Genomic DNA, 15783 nt, shown 5'->3' on the forward strand with positions numbered 1-15783 from the left:
AGCCCATGACAACTACCACTAATTCATTGCCAATGACTCCGAGGACGAATATAATTCCGTCAATGGTCGGCAGGAAGATCTTGCTGAGGTTGCTGCTGAGCGCTCGGCCACATGGCTCATCTCCAAAGTCTCCAGAATCCTCTGAAAAGTTGTCAGTACTGTTCTCAAAAAACGCATAGTTCACATCCATCTGAAAGAAAAGGGAATTGTAAAGTTAGAAAACAGTTGAGACACATTTAGTTGTTAACAATAAATGCATCTTTTAAAGAAAATGTGCAGCTTGTTTCCTAAGTTGTCTAAAAAGTTTAAAATGTACTTTTTTCTAAATACATTTTACCAATCAAAGTATTTTCTTGATATTAGAAAAGAATACAATAAGTACTTAAAGTATATAATATCACTGTTAACAATGGTGACAATGATAACATATAGTCACATTATTCTCCCACTAAACACCCTCTAGCAAAAATGGTTGAACATATTTTTTTTATCTGCTACTTCTTTAAAGTTGTGTAAAAAGTTAGAATTTCACTTATTTATTTGAGTTATTTTGCCAATAAAAGTGTTTATTTAAAATTACAAAACAATACAATTAGTAGGCGCATTACTAGTTACTCCCCCAGGAGATTTTTTGAAATACTAACATGAAATACACATTCTGGTGCTCTCTTGAGAAGAAAAATAAATAAATCTATTACTACACGACATATTTAAAAAAATGAATGCCATTTTAGTTTTTTGTTACTTTGTTCTGAAAGCTGAACCTGCTGCTCCTCACAGAGAGGANGACATCATACAGCATCATTACAGGGTTTACAATTTACATAACTATCCACATGTGCAGCTTCCGATTGAGTAGCATCCAACCGAGCTTTAAAAACATTTAGTGGCACCAGATTGCTCAGTTTCCATTTCAATTGCAGACTATTCCAAGACAGTGGAGCTGCGCATCTAAATGCTATCTTCGCCATAGTCGAGCAGCCCTAGAACGTACGAGACGATATTGAGCTGCCTACATCGTAGAGGCCAAATGATCTACTGATTGAAATGTATGCAATGTAAACAATGCAACACAGCTCATTGATGCTGTCATAAATAATATGAATGGTGAAAAACACACAGTGGTTACAAACAAGGCTCATTTGCCAACTACCTTGGATCTCTTCCTTTCTCTTGAGAATCTCAAACACCACAGTCCGCAGCTCGTCCACTGGCTGCAACAAAATAAAAGACACTTAACACAGAGAGGGATTTTTTAAATGTCAGACTAATGCATTCACCTTTGATTATGATCGCATGCCAACAGATCAAGCTGACAGGAGTCATATCAAAAGCTGAACTATGCAGTGATGGACAGTTCAATCTGTGAATGTTGAAATTCCCTTGCTTTCTAAAAACACACTCAAAAATGTTGACTGAATGGGCTCCAAGCGTTTTAGAGTAAATGGTAAGTGCAGAAGTATTGCTTCCAGTCAATGAAGGCAAACCCCCCCCCCTTGTTTTAAACACAGTGAATTGCTACCGGAGAGTTTATTAAATCTTATTTGAACTCAGGCAGTGATTACCCCATGCTTAAAACACTCCAGAGCGGGAGACAGATGTATGACTTTATCATTTCACATGTTCTAACACCAGGGAATATTCTTAGGAAATTATTGCATGAGCTTCTAAACTCAACCAACTGAATAAAAACACAAAAAGTAGTATTTCTCATAACTCATCCAATGTTTTTCTTTTTTTGCCACAAAATGGTCATAGCTATGTGACATCATTTTATAAGAGCCATACTCTCTGTTTACCTCATTAATCTTCCATTAATAGACAGCACATCTTGTATCTAACAGTGTACAATCAGATGTTGAACCATGTGGAATTATGACTGATGATACACACTGAACTGTTAGACACACCACACTCATTGCCAGTATTGGTACTTAAACAGATCACAATAGGGTCACTACATAAGATTTCATTTGATTATTTGAACTAAATGATTGAAAAGTGAATGACAAAAGCCTTCATTTGGATATGAAGACCAGTTTTATTTAGTAAGTGCTAAAAAAGTGTTTTCAATTTTATAACGATCTTCTAATATATCTTGCATATGCTGACTAGATGTTGCAGTATCAATAAACTCCCATAATGTAAGATAAGTTCTGACAAGAGTATTTTGGGATTGCTTTTAGCGTTAAAAAGCGGGAGGCGCCATTCGCATGCATGAGAAAAGTAAAGGATACAGTTGATGGTTAAGTGTTAGCACCCCCCGAAGAGACACAAGCTCTTACGTTGATATTGGACATTTCAGTAAATTCAATTGGGCAGCCGCAGTGCAGCGAATAACGAAATTGAAAACCGAATAGTAGGGCAACGACCGAATATTCGGGTACAGCCCTAGTGTGTTTACAAGAAAACTCCTAGGGGCATATTTGATGACAAAAAATGATTGGGTAAAATATTAGTTTCGATTGAATATCATTGACGTCTTACCTCCAGCACAACGCCAACAGCCTCTTCGAACATTGGCAGGACCTCCATGTTGCCCTCCTGCTCCATCAGACGGGCCTGGCAGATCCAGTATTTGGCAAACTTCTTGGACACAGCCGGCAGCCGTGAGAGGACCCCCTTCACCTGCTCCGGAGGGCAGCCCTGTGGACGAGAGGAGCATATCAGAAAAAGGTTAACCTATAAGAAATTGAGCCATATCCTACTTTATAAAGAAATAAAGTAAAGGGGTTTGAGGCTGTTTAACAATCATCAGCCCTCTGTATAATAATAGCAGGTCTTTAGCCCGCCAAAAATGTTGGCTGTGAATGGCTTGCTTTTAAACAAGGCCTTTTTTTAATCCACCACCACTTTACATCTATTTTTAATCATTTGCCATAGAGCCTCATTCAAAGCCCATCAAACTAAGTCAATGCATATTTCCACCAACATATAACTTCCATGGGAATGTGCAGTGGGAGATTACATCACCATTAAAGAAGGCCATGGAAACCAAAGAGAAGGAAATTCCTGCGCCGTGTACCTTTGCGAGCAATATGATGCAGTCAGCCAGGGATCTGTCCACGGCAGAGATGAGGGAATGGACCTCGTCTTCCTCAATCATGGGGCCCCAGAAAGGCTGGTGCATGGCGACAGTGAGCCTGACCGCAGGTTTCACCGGCATCGGGGGACGCTTGTAGGAAATACCCTTAGCTTCCCGCCATTCTTGCAGCTTTTTCCTTTAAATCAAACAATAGGGTAGGGTTAGATAACACATTTCATACTTCATTGGAGAGCACATAAAACAAGGGAAGAGGAATGACAGAAGTCCAAGGACAAATGAGGGGAAACTGGACTTTTACACAAATGTAAAGGAACAGATCAGCCTTTTATGAAAATCATCTTCTTGTATAACTTGCTTAAGCACGCTGAGTCTGCTTTTATCTAGTTTCCGACTTCTATTTGACAAAGATAACAATATATATAGTTGTCAGAGGATACTTTCATATTGATGTGGATCAGTCATATTTTTGAGCGGCCTGTTGATGCTGTCAGATTGGTGGTGTGTCCACAGGATCCATTGACATCATGGTGTATGTGCATTTCATCACTATCATTCAAATAAGAATGATCACTAGCTCAGATTGGGTCGGGACATGGAAACATTGATGGGGATATTTGTAATCTTCCCATACCAGCTGATCTGAAATTGATCTCATCCCAAATTGATATTTTGATCTTTCTTTAGCTGTATTTGGCAGCCAAAAATTATTCCCATGATAAAAATACATCCTGTTAGTAATGTTTGTAACATCCAGAGAATTGTGACTAAAAAGTCTCTGTCCACTAGGGGTGGGCAGATCGATCCCAAAATATATTATGTTACGTTTCAAAAATATCAATACTAGAGCCACTAGGATCGATACTTTTATACTTTTTTTCCCCCCTCTCCTCTACTCGTCAATTTCATCAAAAAATATGTGTAGACGAACACAAGTATATGCGCTCTTTTCTTCTCTCTCCACTGCTGTTCTCTCCTCGAGGCTCGCCCACGCGCAGCGCGCTCCTTGTCTGAATGCCGATTATCAAGCTGACTGACAGCAGCCAGCAGGGCAGGACAGCAGCCACCAGCAACTCGCGAGTGCGATACACACATGCGCATGATGGCTGAGAGAAAGAGGAGCATTGTGTGGAGCTATTTCACAACTCAATGAAAACTTAGCGAACTGTGATGTGTTTATTTGTCTATAAAAACTGTCCTGTCTTTATTCATGAAAATGAATTCAGATTTAGTCCATTTATGATGCATTCAGCTCAAAAATCATGTCATGCAGCTCTCCCCTATATGAAAGTACATAAGAAGCTTTTCATTTTTAAAAAGTATCGGTATCGGCGATACTGGCCCTGAAATACTTGGTATCGCCCACCCCTACAGATTTGATCACTTGGGAAACAAAGAAAGTACACGCCCTGAGATGTAATCGGACAAACCGTTTGCTATATTTCTGTAAAACGCTGTTGATTATGTTGTCAACACATATTCTACTTTTGGTCTTCACCCTTTGTTTTAATGTTTTATTATTTATCCCTTTATTGTGTTTTCTCAGATTATTTTTGCCTGGTGTGACATAAGATAATGACAAAAAATGTAATCCCTGAATTGCAAGAAAAAGAAAAAAAGAAAGAATGTTTAATCGAACACTCAGGTTTAGCCCCGATGTAGTAAAAGTCTAACAGTACCCAGATAACTGTACAAGTCATTGTTAAAATGCAGCCAAAAGGCCATTATCTTCAAATGCACAGTTAGTAGGATTTAAAATAAAGAGGTTTAACAAAAGCACAAATTCAAGGGAGAGCTACTCTACATGAAGCAGGGCAAAACACCAAACAGGCATAGCTAGTTTTAAAACAAGGGGGGGTGACTTGAGATTTGCTTACACCCACTGGTGAGCACTTGTTGAACAGGAGCCTTCAGTGAGGGTTGAGTTTACAAAACACAACCGTGTGAGTAGCACACATGAAGAACTGAGGTATTGCAGCCCTCTTGCCGCGGCAAAATATCAAAGTCATGAGCCATACTCTCACTGTCAACTACAGTATGGTAGTTTCATGATATAGATTTACAGGTCAGGTAGATTTACAGGTCATCGTACTATCCTACTTACATTCGTTCCTCCTGGGCAGCAGTCAGTTTTTTTCCCTCCGTCTGGGGAATGACCCTGACCGGGAACTTTGGAGTCTTCGTGAGTGTGGCCTGATTGGTGTGGCTGATGGTCCTACCAGCCCGTGGCACTGTCTGGGACACCACTGGAGCGCTTGTTCTTTTAAAACCTGCTTGTGGTGGAGGGGCATTTGCTGAAATGTGTCCCTTCTTATCATCTGTCTTTTTGCATGTCTTAGATTTCACTGCCAGCTCAGCCACAGCAGCTCTTGTAACCCCTATGACTGTAGGGGGGACGACTTTGCATTGTTGGCCCTTTCTTTGCCCTGTCTGCTTTGTGGAAGTGACTGTAGGTTGACCACTCGATTTAACAGATTTTGACATCCCTACTCTCCCTTCTGGTCTAATAGCTGCGTATTTGGAGGAGGTGGACACTGATTTCAGTCCACATGATAGCTGAGTCTTATAAGATGGCGGTTTACCCAAAAGTGGTTTAGAGTTAGTCATGTTCTGATTTTGAATTCGAAATCCAGCTCTTGTTCTCTCTGTGTTATTTAGAGCAGTGGTAGGTAGTGTTCTCCTCTCAGCCAGGTCAGACCTCTGGGAAACGGAAACTGATGATGAGGTGCTGGATCTCACCTTGTTAGCAACAGAAGCTGTGGTGGCGGTGTTCGTATGAGCGGCTGTTGAAGAGGTGTGTGTTAAATTCTGACTGTTTCTTGGCTGAATCACTGTAGGAATGAGTCCAGTTTTTGTTTTGACCATAGGGCCAAGACTCATCCTGACGCTGTTTGTCTTCATTTGACATGACCAGGTAGCATTCGAGCTGCCGCCAAATTTGCTGTTTGATTTTGTTACAGCTGTACTCACTGAGTTTTTGGCTGAAGGCGGTTTTCTGGTGTTTGGCTGCTTTTTGAGGTGGCTGGCTGCGATAAGGTTGGATTTGGAGGATACAGCATTGTACGTTGTTGTCAGCACAGGGTTTTGTTTAAGTTTTGCCTGTGCAACGCCAGAGGTTGCAGATGGACGATTGGTATTCTGTCGTACAGTCAGGATTTTGCCTTTTACATTCACCTTGTTTGCGATACCAAATGCACCTTTGGCCGGATGTTTTGCGGATTGAGTGTTTTGACTTTTTGTACTTTCATATCTTAATCTGTCAGCTGGAGCCTTGTTCTCTTTTCCATTAACAACCTGTAAAACAACAAAATGATTAGAAAAAACAATAGTGAGACATGGATGATAGCCAAGTCAGCCCCAAATATTCAAATAATTTAATTTAATTTAAAAGAGGCAAATAAGGGTTTGATTCTGTTAGAATAGGTGGGGTTGCAATTTCACCAACAAGGTAAAGTCAGCCACAAATAAAAAAGGTTCAAATCATTTAACTTAAACGAGGCAAATAAGGGTTTGGAGTCTTGTGGGATGAGTAGTTGGAATTTCTCCAACAAGTTAAATAAACAATCTCCTACACTCACCTGTGTAGACATGATAGGATTCTTAACTTGGCAGTCATCACGGAGGTATGGCCTGTGAAGTCAAATTGAGTTCATCATGTATCAAATAAATAAAAATAACATTTGATGGACACATTGTGAGTCTTGCAGTGTTGTTTCTCTTACTTAGGGTTGGGCGGTTTCAGCTTTCCTTTTCCTGCCAAGTATTCCATCAGCTTCTGCTTACGCAGCTCTGTGACAAAACAAATTAAACCGGAATTCAGCATTGGTCTTGTTCCATTATACTCAACCTATACATTTATTCCATATTAAATATGCATGTGTAGTGTTCGAACCAAAAATATGAAGGCCACAAACTGTAGCATTAAATATATATGTCTGCATACATAAGAATAATGTATGTCTTGAAATTATCAGTATGCCCACTAATGTTAGAAATGTATGCGTTTATATTTTTGTACACAAGTACCTTTTTAAAATATATTGGGATCTCAGTGACTCTACCTGTGTGTAAATATATATATATAGCTTTAATTGAACTTTAATTTTCACCAACCATGCAAAATAGGAACTGAGTAGGCACTTGCTGGCATCTGGCTGCAGGTCGGTAATAAACCTAAATGTTCACTCTAGCGAAATATCTACATTTCCTGCAGCATACTAAAGCTTAAACAATTGGTTAATTTATTTGATTAGTTGAACATCAGATACCTAGTTTACAATCTGATAACATATTGAACAGAGGATTTATATAAAAAATAATAAGAAAAATAATCTGATACAAAATAACATTATTTTTCTCTGAAAATCACTAAATCCAGCCTAACTAGAAGCAGCGTTGCCCTTTATTTGCACTAACAACCCATTTTTTCATTAAGTCAAATGATGTTAAATGTTCCTTTTAATTTAGGCACTATTACATGCCTGTCCTTTTTCTTACAGACATACTAGTCTTATAATTTAATCACGATTCTAAATCTGTGTTTCATTGCCGGTGTTGTGCCAAATTATGTACCCCTGCCGTGAAATGCACCCCTTCCCCTTGTCACGGGAGCGCACATTTGAAAATGAAACATTTTCACCTTAAAACGATGCTTAAAGCTAAAAGTCCAGTTTTTTTTTTTTTTTTTAAATGGTAATTTTCAGACTGAGTTGTTTAGTGGTAGCTCATATTGTCTTGATTCTTGTGGTTAAACTTTTCGCTCTGTATTTTGATGGTTCAACATGTTGAATCGGCGTCAGGAACACCACCGGAAGTCGGACAAAGGGATAACACTGATTGGCTGTTCAGCTAGCGAATCAGTGCATGAGAAGCATTAACGGAAGTGAGGGAGGTAAACAAATGATTTAAAATGGAAGATGGAACACACACGGACGGCTATTTCACCTCATTGGTTTATAGAGTTCCTGTTCGTTCATGTTTTCAATGGACGAGAGTGAAAATGGAAAGAAAAACGCTATTTGTTGTTTGTTTATATCACGGAGTCTGTTCTTCTTCTCTGTCTTCCGGTTGTTCCGGTTGTTGCCTCTTTTGAATGATGAATACACACTACCGCCTGCTGGTAAGGAGAGTTATTGCCACTCACGCATACGCAGTTCATACGTGCTCGGCTCGGATTTGCGGTGTGTTCCAGTGCGCGAAGTCGGCAATTACGCAGGAGAGTCCGGCGACGCAACAGTCGGTGTCGGCGTCGGCGACTTCTCAGGTGACTGGCCGGTGTATCTGGGCCTTTACACAACTTGTCTGCCATTAGGCTGTGAAAAGTGTTGGAAACACACTGTCCTTTAACTTGCTATTTACTTTATTGAGAAATGTGTTTGTCATAAGATCATTATCAGGTAAAACCTCACCTTTAAGCTTTACCTCATGTAGATCTTGGGTTGGAACATTGTTTTTATAAATAAAGTTTGTTGTCAGAAATNTGGAATTTTCCATAATTTTTGCACAAAGATGCTTTTGTAATGTTTAATATATCCCTTTTTTTTCTTTTTTTAAATATTTACCCATTTGTATATCAATAGATTATGACTGAGGCTGTGAGACTCATAGTAATGTTTTGAAGGAACTTGATAAATGATTTGCTATTCTCAAGTTTCATTGCTGTTTATCTGCCAATTCCCATATATTATTGTCCAAGAAGTGATGATTTGGAGCAGTTGTTACGAAAAGTTACAGCGTTTCCTGTTTCTGTCGGAGAGAGGGGAGTTGGTCCCAAAGCCTGACACTGTATTTACACCCCTCCCCCTAAAGGAGGGAGCCTCACTCAGCTCTGAGTGAGACCACAGACAGCGTGGCAGTTGGAAGGGGGCAGTTCGTATTGGGTTCCAAACCTTTTACTATGTCTTGTTTGAAAATGTATGGATATATCGTCCGGCCTTACTTTCTTTTGCACCTAAAGCCACTTCACAAGATCAAGCTGGCCCAGAATCAGTTTTCTCCTACTCCAGCCCTTTCCAAGTCTGCATATCATTCACTCACTTGTGAATGAGTCTACTGTTGCCCACTTTAAAACTAAAACATGTCATGTCATGTTAATGAGACTGTCGGGAAAGACAAGATTTAGATGAGACACGACAGTCACTCCCTTCTTCAGGGCGAAATCACTTTAATTTCTCTGAAAGTCATATGGAAATTTTTTTTGTTGTCTTTGAGCTGACTCTAAACCAACTGCCATCAAACAGGTGCAGTAACAGCCATGTGTGCGTGCTGTCAGTATAATTCCATTATCACCCTATCTCTTCCTCCACGCCCACTATCCATTGGCATATCTGACAGGTGCCACGGAGAGGTCAGACAAGCACGTAGAGCATCAGGGCAAGCAAAGGCATGGCTCAACACCAGGGGGGCGGGGGGGAACAAGGGCACTTTAGAGTGGTGCTATAAATGTTATCACTTTGTCTTGAGGGCAATGTCTTTATAAAAGGTTTTTTGGCTAGAATCGTGAAATACAATCTGTAGTCAACACAAGCTTAACGGCCCGTCCACACACAGGCATGAAAAAAATCTTGATGCTGGGCGTGTCTGAAGCTTGGCGATTTCACGCGCCCAACAACCAATCAGGAATCTCCCAGGAATCTCCCGCCCGCACCCGGCATACAAAGCCTGTCCATTCAATGTTAAAACAAAGTAAACTGGATATAAACTCCCCAAACAGGTGAAAACCTACCAGTTTCACCAACTGTCTCTGCCACCTCCCTCCATGCCTGGTTCCTCCGGTTTAGGTCCCGGTAGGTGAACAGAGAGCAGTCGTAAAGGACCGGGACATTTCCTACAGCGATGATTAATTTATCCTCCATTTTATGACATATGGATAAGACCGCAGTGGTATCTGCATACAGTACACGCGGTTTGATTGGCTAGCGCTTGCACAGTCATAAAAGGGGTCAGTAATGCTCCACAGCGTTTCTGAAAGTCAAAATGATGATTCCCACATACCCAGGCGTTGCTGTGATCTTGTACTTGACCACTGATGAGTCTCCTCTCTCTCCATAGATAAGGGCTCTGACAGGTTGAGGAGTCATCGGGATGTCGATACTCTCAGGAGTGACTTCGTTTTGAATTTGGTCCGCCTCTCTCTCATTTGCTTCAGAAAAAATATCAAAATTTGAATTTATTTTCAACATAAAGTACTTCATGTTAGGATACTTAAAAAAAAGGCACAAGCGGCATATCTGTAGTGCAAGTTTACACTGTATTAATATTACAATACAGATTCAGATTTGGAGGATGTAATTTCTGATTTGTTTTTATTATCTAGTCTGCACTAACTGATATCGATTGAAAGGTTTGACTGAAGTTCATAGTCCTATTTCTCAGACAGCAATATTTTCTGCCACAGAAAAGTCAGCAGAAGGAAGTTTAAATTGAAAAAGCTTTGGCAAAATTAATTCTCTGTTATAGTTTCTTTGACCGTCTTGAAAAAGACTGGCGTGGCGCTTACATTTTGTGGCATGTGCCTTTACTGTAACACAGATGTGTTTGGCTATATCAACACAATGGTAACAATACAATAAACAACAGTTTTCTTTCCAAATAATGTCAAACTAAGCTGCCCCATCATGAAACCAAAATACATGAAAAACATATATTTTTGATAAAGCACACAGCCGTGCTACATGGGTGAATTGAGTGAGACACAATATATGGAACGTACGAGACGATAATCAGCTGCCTACATCATGAGGCCAAATGATCTACTGATTCAAATGTGTGCAATGTAAACAATGCAACACAGCTCATTGATGCTATCATAAATAATATGAATGGTGAAAAAGACAGTGGTTACAAATAAGGCTAATTTGCCAACTACCTTGGATCCCTTCCTTTCTCTTCAGAATCTCAAACACCACAGTCCGCAGCTCGTCCACTGGCTACAACAAAATAAAAGCAAAGACACTTAACACAGAGAGGGATTGTTTTAATTTCACATGTTCTAACACCAGGGAATATTCTTAGGAAATCATTGCATGAGCTTCTAAACTCAACCAACTAAATAAAAACCAATCACAAAAAGTAGTATTTCTCATAACTCATCCAATGTTTTTATTTTTTTGCCACAAAATGGTCATAGCCATGTGACATCATTTTATATATTTTTATAACTATAATGATCTGAGCTGAGGTTATTTGAGCCTCTCAGTCTGTAAGGAGAGAACAATCTTCCACCTGGTTGTAGAAAAAGCTGTTTATATTCGAATCGTTAGCATAGCTAGCTAACCAGATGCTAATAACAACAGATCGCCACTATTTGAAGAGCTGGAGCGGCGCTCCGGTGCTCTCCGTCAGCACTCTACACGGTTAGTGCTAGTATACTTCCTGGGTATTAGGCGGCGGAAGTGACGTAATCGTGGATGAGAAGTCGGCAACTTTTGCCGCCACTGACAGCACATCTGGTAGTAAAAGTAGACACATTTAATTACATTTTGCATGGGCTCTTCGCAACTCTGGAGTCCTGCAGGAATCCGGAGGACAGTGAACAGGAGTGAGAGGGAGCACACGCCTAAAAAATCTCCACCCTTTTTTTTTTTTAATAAACCTGGTACTGTGTGTGCCACTGTAATCCAAAAAAACGAACTCAGTGGCTTTCTGAGTGTTAAATCCCATCTGTGCTTTTCTTCTTGTGAGAAGTCATTTTTTAAAAATATTAGTAATAGCCTGCTGTCCTCCAAAGTTATGGATTCTCAAAATATTATATTTATGATATTTTTGTGGACAAAATTATGTATCCATGCTCGTCTCTTGTCCTGGGTGGCAGGTTACGTCACTTCCGCCTAAAACCAAGGAGGTATAGGATCTAGCACTAACCCACTCTACACCATGGATGTATAATAAGTAGAGATGTCCCGATCCGATCACGTGATCGGGGATCGGAGCCGATCACGTGATTTTCAAAAGATCGGAAGAAAAAAATTGGGGATTGGGATTTTTTTTAAATACTTTTTTTTGTTTTGTTTTTGTATTCAATGTTACAAAACAAAAATGACCATGTTCAAGTCTTAAAGTCATCCTGAGGCCTTAGTTTTGGTTTCAAATTACACAACATCATGTATGTGTTGCTTCTTTGGGGCTTGTTTTCATAGAACTATTTCTCTCAAATCTGGCAACAGAGTGGGCAGGGCGCAGTGTCTAATTGTAGCAGTAAGCTAACGAGTACTGATAAGCTTTATTTTGTTTTGTTCCAATGCTGCACAACTGAACTGATCCAATGCTGCTGTGAAAAAAAGAAGCTATATCCATGTTGGATAGAATATCCAGTTTAAATAAAAAAAATAACCTTAACGGACAACTTGAATGCTTTTTTTCTTTTTTTTCTCTTAATGCATTGCATAAAGATCGGATCGGGAAAAATCGGTATCGGCAAATTGTCAAAATCAAATGATCGGAAGCAAAAAATCGGGAGCAAAAAAAGGTGATCGGGACATCCCTACCTCACATCTTCAGAGCAATCGGACTATTATAACTATTATTATACTATTATGTTAAGAAAGCTTAATTAAATATCTGCCACAACATAAGTAACCGGATCAAACCGACGTAAGTCGGTTGGTTTAGAGCAATCGAAGACCCTTTGCATGGGTTTCGTGAAGAGCGGTTGTTGGAAAGAGGAAAGGTGAGCCGAAAGTCAGAAACTGTTTGATTGTTCGTAGATTTATGCTTTGTACATTGTTGGAAATGGAAGAAACCTTGTGAGGACTTGCACCGTCGGTTTGAAGATCCCGTACAGGTTTAACTAATAGAGGGGTTTCACGACTTTTTGTGCCTCGAGCGTGGGAGTGGATGGCTCGTGGGGGAGGCGAATATATGTTAGCGATTGTCGTTAGTCGGTTTCGTGAAGACCGAGGGTGTAAGACGTGTTAATTCTTATACAAAGTGTCTAAGGACAAAGACGTGAGTTCCTATTCATTAGGGACATCTCTGTTCGTAGAAATTCACTTCGGACCAGGGTTAAAGAGCATACGAGTTGCAGACAAATAAGGCAGGGAGGCGCTCGAACGGGGTAGGGAGCACGAGTAGTGAGTGGTAGAATCAGAGAAGATGGACTGTTCTGTTAGTCTCTTCTTTGGTTGTCTTGCAGTACGGGTTCACTGGTGGCGCGCGCGAAGAGAGGGGAGTGGAGGAGTGTTTTGTGCTCCTTTGTGTGCGGTGTGCGTATGGGACACAAACGTACGACTCGTCTCTTCTGCGTTGTGAAAGAAACGTCTGAACATATGGGGACAGGGAACTAGAAGCGAAGCCGAATGTAATATGTTAGGACCAAGGAGACCATTTTATCCTACGTCGTTTTAATGTTAGTGTGTTCTACTGAAGATTCTTGTGTGAGTTGTGTGTGTGTGACACGTGTGTGTGTGTGTGTTACAACACTTAGTACAACGTTTTAGGTGTGTGTCAGTCCCGCTTTGTAGTGCTGTTACGACGCAGTCGACACAGCGAAACAGCAGACAACACACAACACAGCAAGTGTGGAATGTGCTATGTTGAGACCCCGTAAGCTGCCTTTCGCGGCTTCGTACATTGGTTCGGTGTCCAGTTACGACGCCGTCTATTTGTGGACTGGACGACGAGACGTGTGTAGATTTTCTCGACGTAGTGTCGTTCCCGAGAGTCGCGTCTTTTGCGATGTCAATGGCGTTGTTGTTCCTTTTTTATCTCTCCTTGAGACGCCCAGGTCTTTTCAATCAGTCGGGACAACTGTTGACTGTTGGTCAAGTTCTTCCGCATGTTCACGCGCAGGAGACCTTTGGGCTGGGGGGTAGCATGACTAAGTAAATCTCGTTGTAAATTGCAAGAATGACAGAGCATTAGTTTCCGAAGGGTGGTCTCTTTTGTGCAAAACCTGTCACTGGTTGTAGATTCCTCCTTTACTAAGTCGGTCGGTCGTTTTCCACTAGGTTTATATTCTCTCTAACCTGTGCTCGTTGGTCGTGTGTGACTCCGACCCCCCAACTGTGATGCTTCGTCCTAAAAGCGAAGTCAGAGGCCGATTGAAGTCCGCGTGTTGAGCCCAAGGGCCAGATGCTTCGCCGCAAGAGAAAAGTCGTCCGATCTAAGGAGTACGCATTGTAATCCGACACGCCTATTGGACCGCCCATAGTGATGTGCTTGTCCTAGCAAAGCAAATCGTTCTATTGAAGACCTCGCCCATGAGGGGGGGTGGTGTGTTGTGTGGTGGCCGGATGGGGTGGAAGGTGAGCGAGCGTGAGTGGAGACGGCGCGTTTGCGCGTGTGTGCGGAGTGTGTGTGTGGTGGTGGGTGGCGTGTGCGTGGGTGTCGGGAGGAGCTGGGTTGCGAGTCTGCGGAGTGCACACCGCCTGTGTGTGAAGTGTGTGTGTGTTTGCCGCCGGGTTTTGTTAGTGGCTGACGACTGCGACTTTAGCTGTATCTTGTAGTGGAGGGTAGAGTCTGTTAGTTGTTAATATTGATATTAGATCAATCAATTGCCGTTTGCGGAATTACATTTATAGACGTGTTGTGTTATTGGCCGCGCGCGCAGTGTCTGGTGTAGTAGGGCATGGATGGTCAGGCGCGTGACTACCTTCTGCAGTACACAGAGGGTATAGTACAGTATAGTGTAGTATTACAATGAGTATATAACAGGAATAGAGTCAGTCGACTCGGCATAGACCGACACGTGTGTGAGTGTCACAGTGTATCCGCGATGACATACGATAGCGTATTCATATAGGTAAATTGTTATGTTAATTCAACTGCTTTTGGGAGCTCGAGTGTGTGAGTGTGGAGGTGTGCGAGGCGAGCGGAGAGTGCGTGGGCGCGCCGTGCAGGTATAGTGTGTGGGCGCGCGTGTGGGGGGTAGCGTGGGGAGTGTGTGAGAGGGAGGAAGACGGTGGTCGTAGGAAGGGGGTGGGAACGTTCCAGCGTCGATACACCGAAATAGGACGCGTAGTGGGGTGTGGGGCGAGAGAGTGTGCGAGCGCTGGAGAGGTGGAGTGTGGAGAGTGAGTAAGAGACTGGATTTGGTGAGGTGGGGGCGAGGAGTGGGAGGAGAAGTGGTCGGTGAGTGTGACTGCGTCGCGACAGTCAGCGAGAAGGAGGTACGAGGGAGGTGCGCGGGCGTGTGGCGAGGGTGGCTGATGTGGGTGAGGAGGTGACAGCTGTGGCGGGCGTTGGGTGTGTGGAGTGTGCGGTGAGCGCGCGAGCGTTGGTGTGTGTGAGAGTGGAGAGTGCGTGGGGGGCGGATGTGTGGGAGAAGTGCGTGTGGAGGTAAAACCGTAATCCGGTTAGCCGATATGAGTTTTAGTATAGGCCTATCCAGAACTTGATCTAAGCATCATATACTTCTTAATTTGAAATTTTGTAGGTACTGGAATTTGTGAAATAAGGTCCGTATTTTCGGTGTATTCCAACGTGGACGTTCACTGATGTCGACCATTTCTTCTTCACAAACTTACGGCATGTAAGTGTTCCGAAATCTCATAGTGACGGGGGCGCGTGCTCACTAGCTGAGAATTAATGTAAACGGAACTCACAAAAGCAGTTGATTACACAACGAATTTTACTTATGAAAGACGGTATGTTCATACACACTCACAAACGTGCGGGGTCGTATGCCGAGCGACTGAGTCATTCCTTTATATGACTATGTAACTACTACACTCATAGCTATACTTCCTATTACCCTGTGTAGCTGTAGACGTGAGTGTCACGGCCCGCCTGACATCCGATGC

General features: G+C 41.9%; 1 protein-coding gene across 1 annotated transcript in view; it reads right to left on the minus strand.

The window, feature by feature from the left end:
* ckap2l (cytoskeleton associated protein 2-like) overlaps positions 1–15783 on the minus strand; it is a 21833-nt gene that overhangs the window by 1226 nt on the left and 4824 nt on the right. The window contains exons 2-8 of the mRNA XM_010782325.1: positions 6766–6832; positions 6622–6673; positions 5148–6337; positions 3026–3221; positions 2488–2646; positions 1134–1214; positions 17–190 (exon numbers count right to left, since the gene is read on the minus strand). Of these exons, the coding sequence (XP_010780627.1) occupies positions 17–190; positions 1134–1214; positions 2488–2646; positions 3026–3221; positions 5148–6337; positions 6622–6673; positions 6766–6832 (1919 nt within the window). The remainder of the gene's footprint in view (positions 1–16; positions 191–1133; positions 1215–2487; positions 2647–3025; positions 3222–5147; positions 6338–6621; positions 6674–6765; positions 6833–15783) is intronic.

Source organism: Notothenia coriiceps, unplaced genomic scaffold, assembly GCF_000735185.1.
Source record: "Notothenia coriiceps isolate Sejong01 unplaced genomic scaffold, NC01 NC01_scaffold00024633, whole genome shotgun sequence".
In the NCBI taxonomy this organism is placed as follows: domain Eukaryota; kingdom Metazoa; phylum Chordata; class Actinopteri; order Perciformes; family Nototheniidae; genus Notothenia; species Notothenia coriiceps.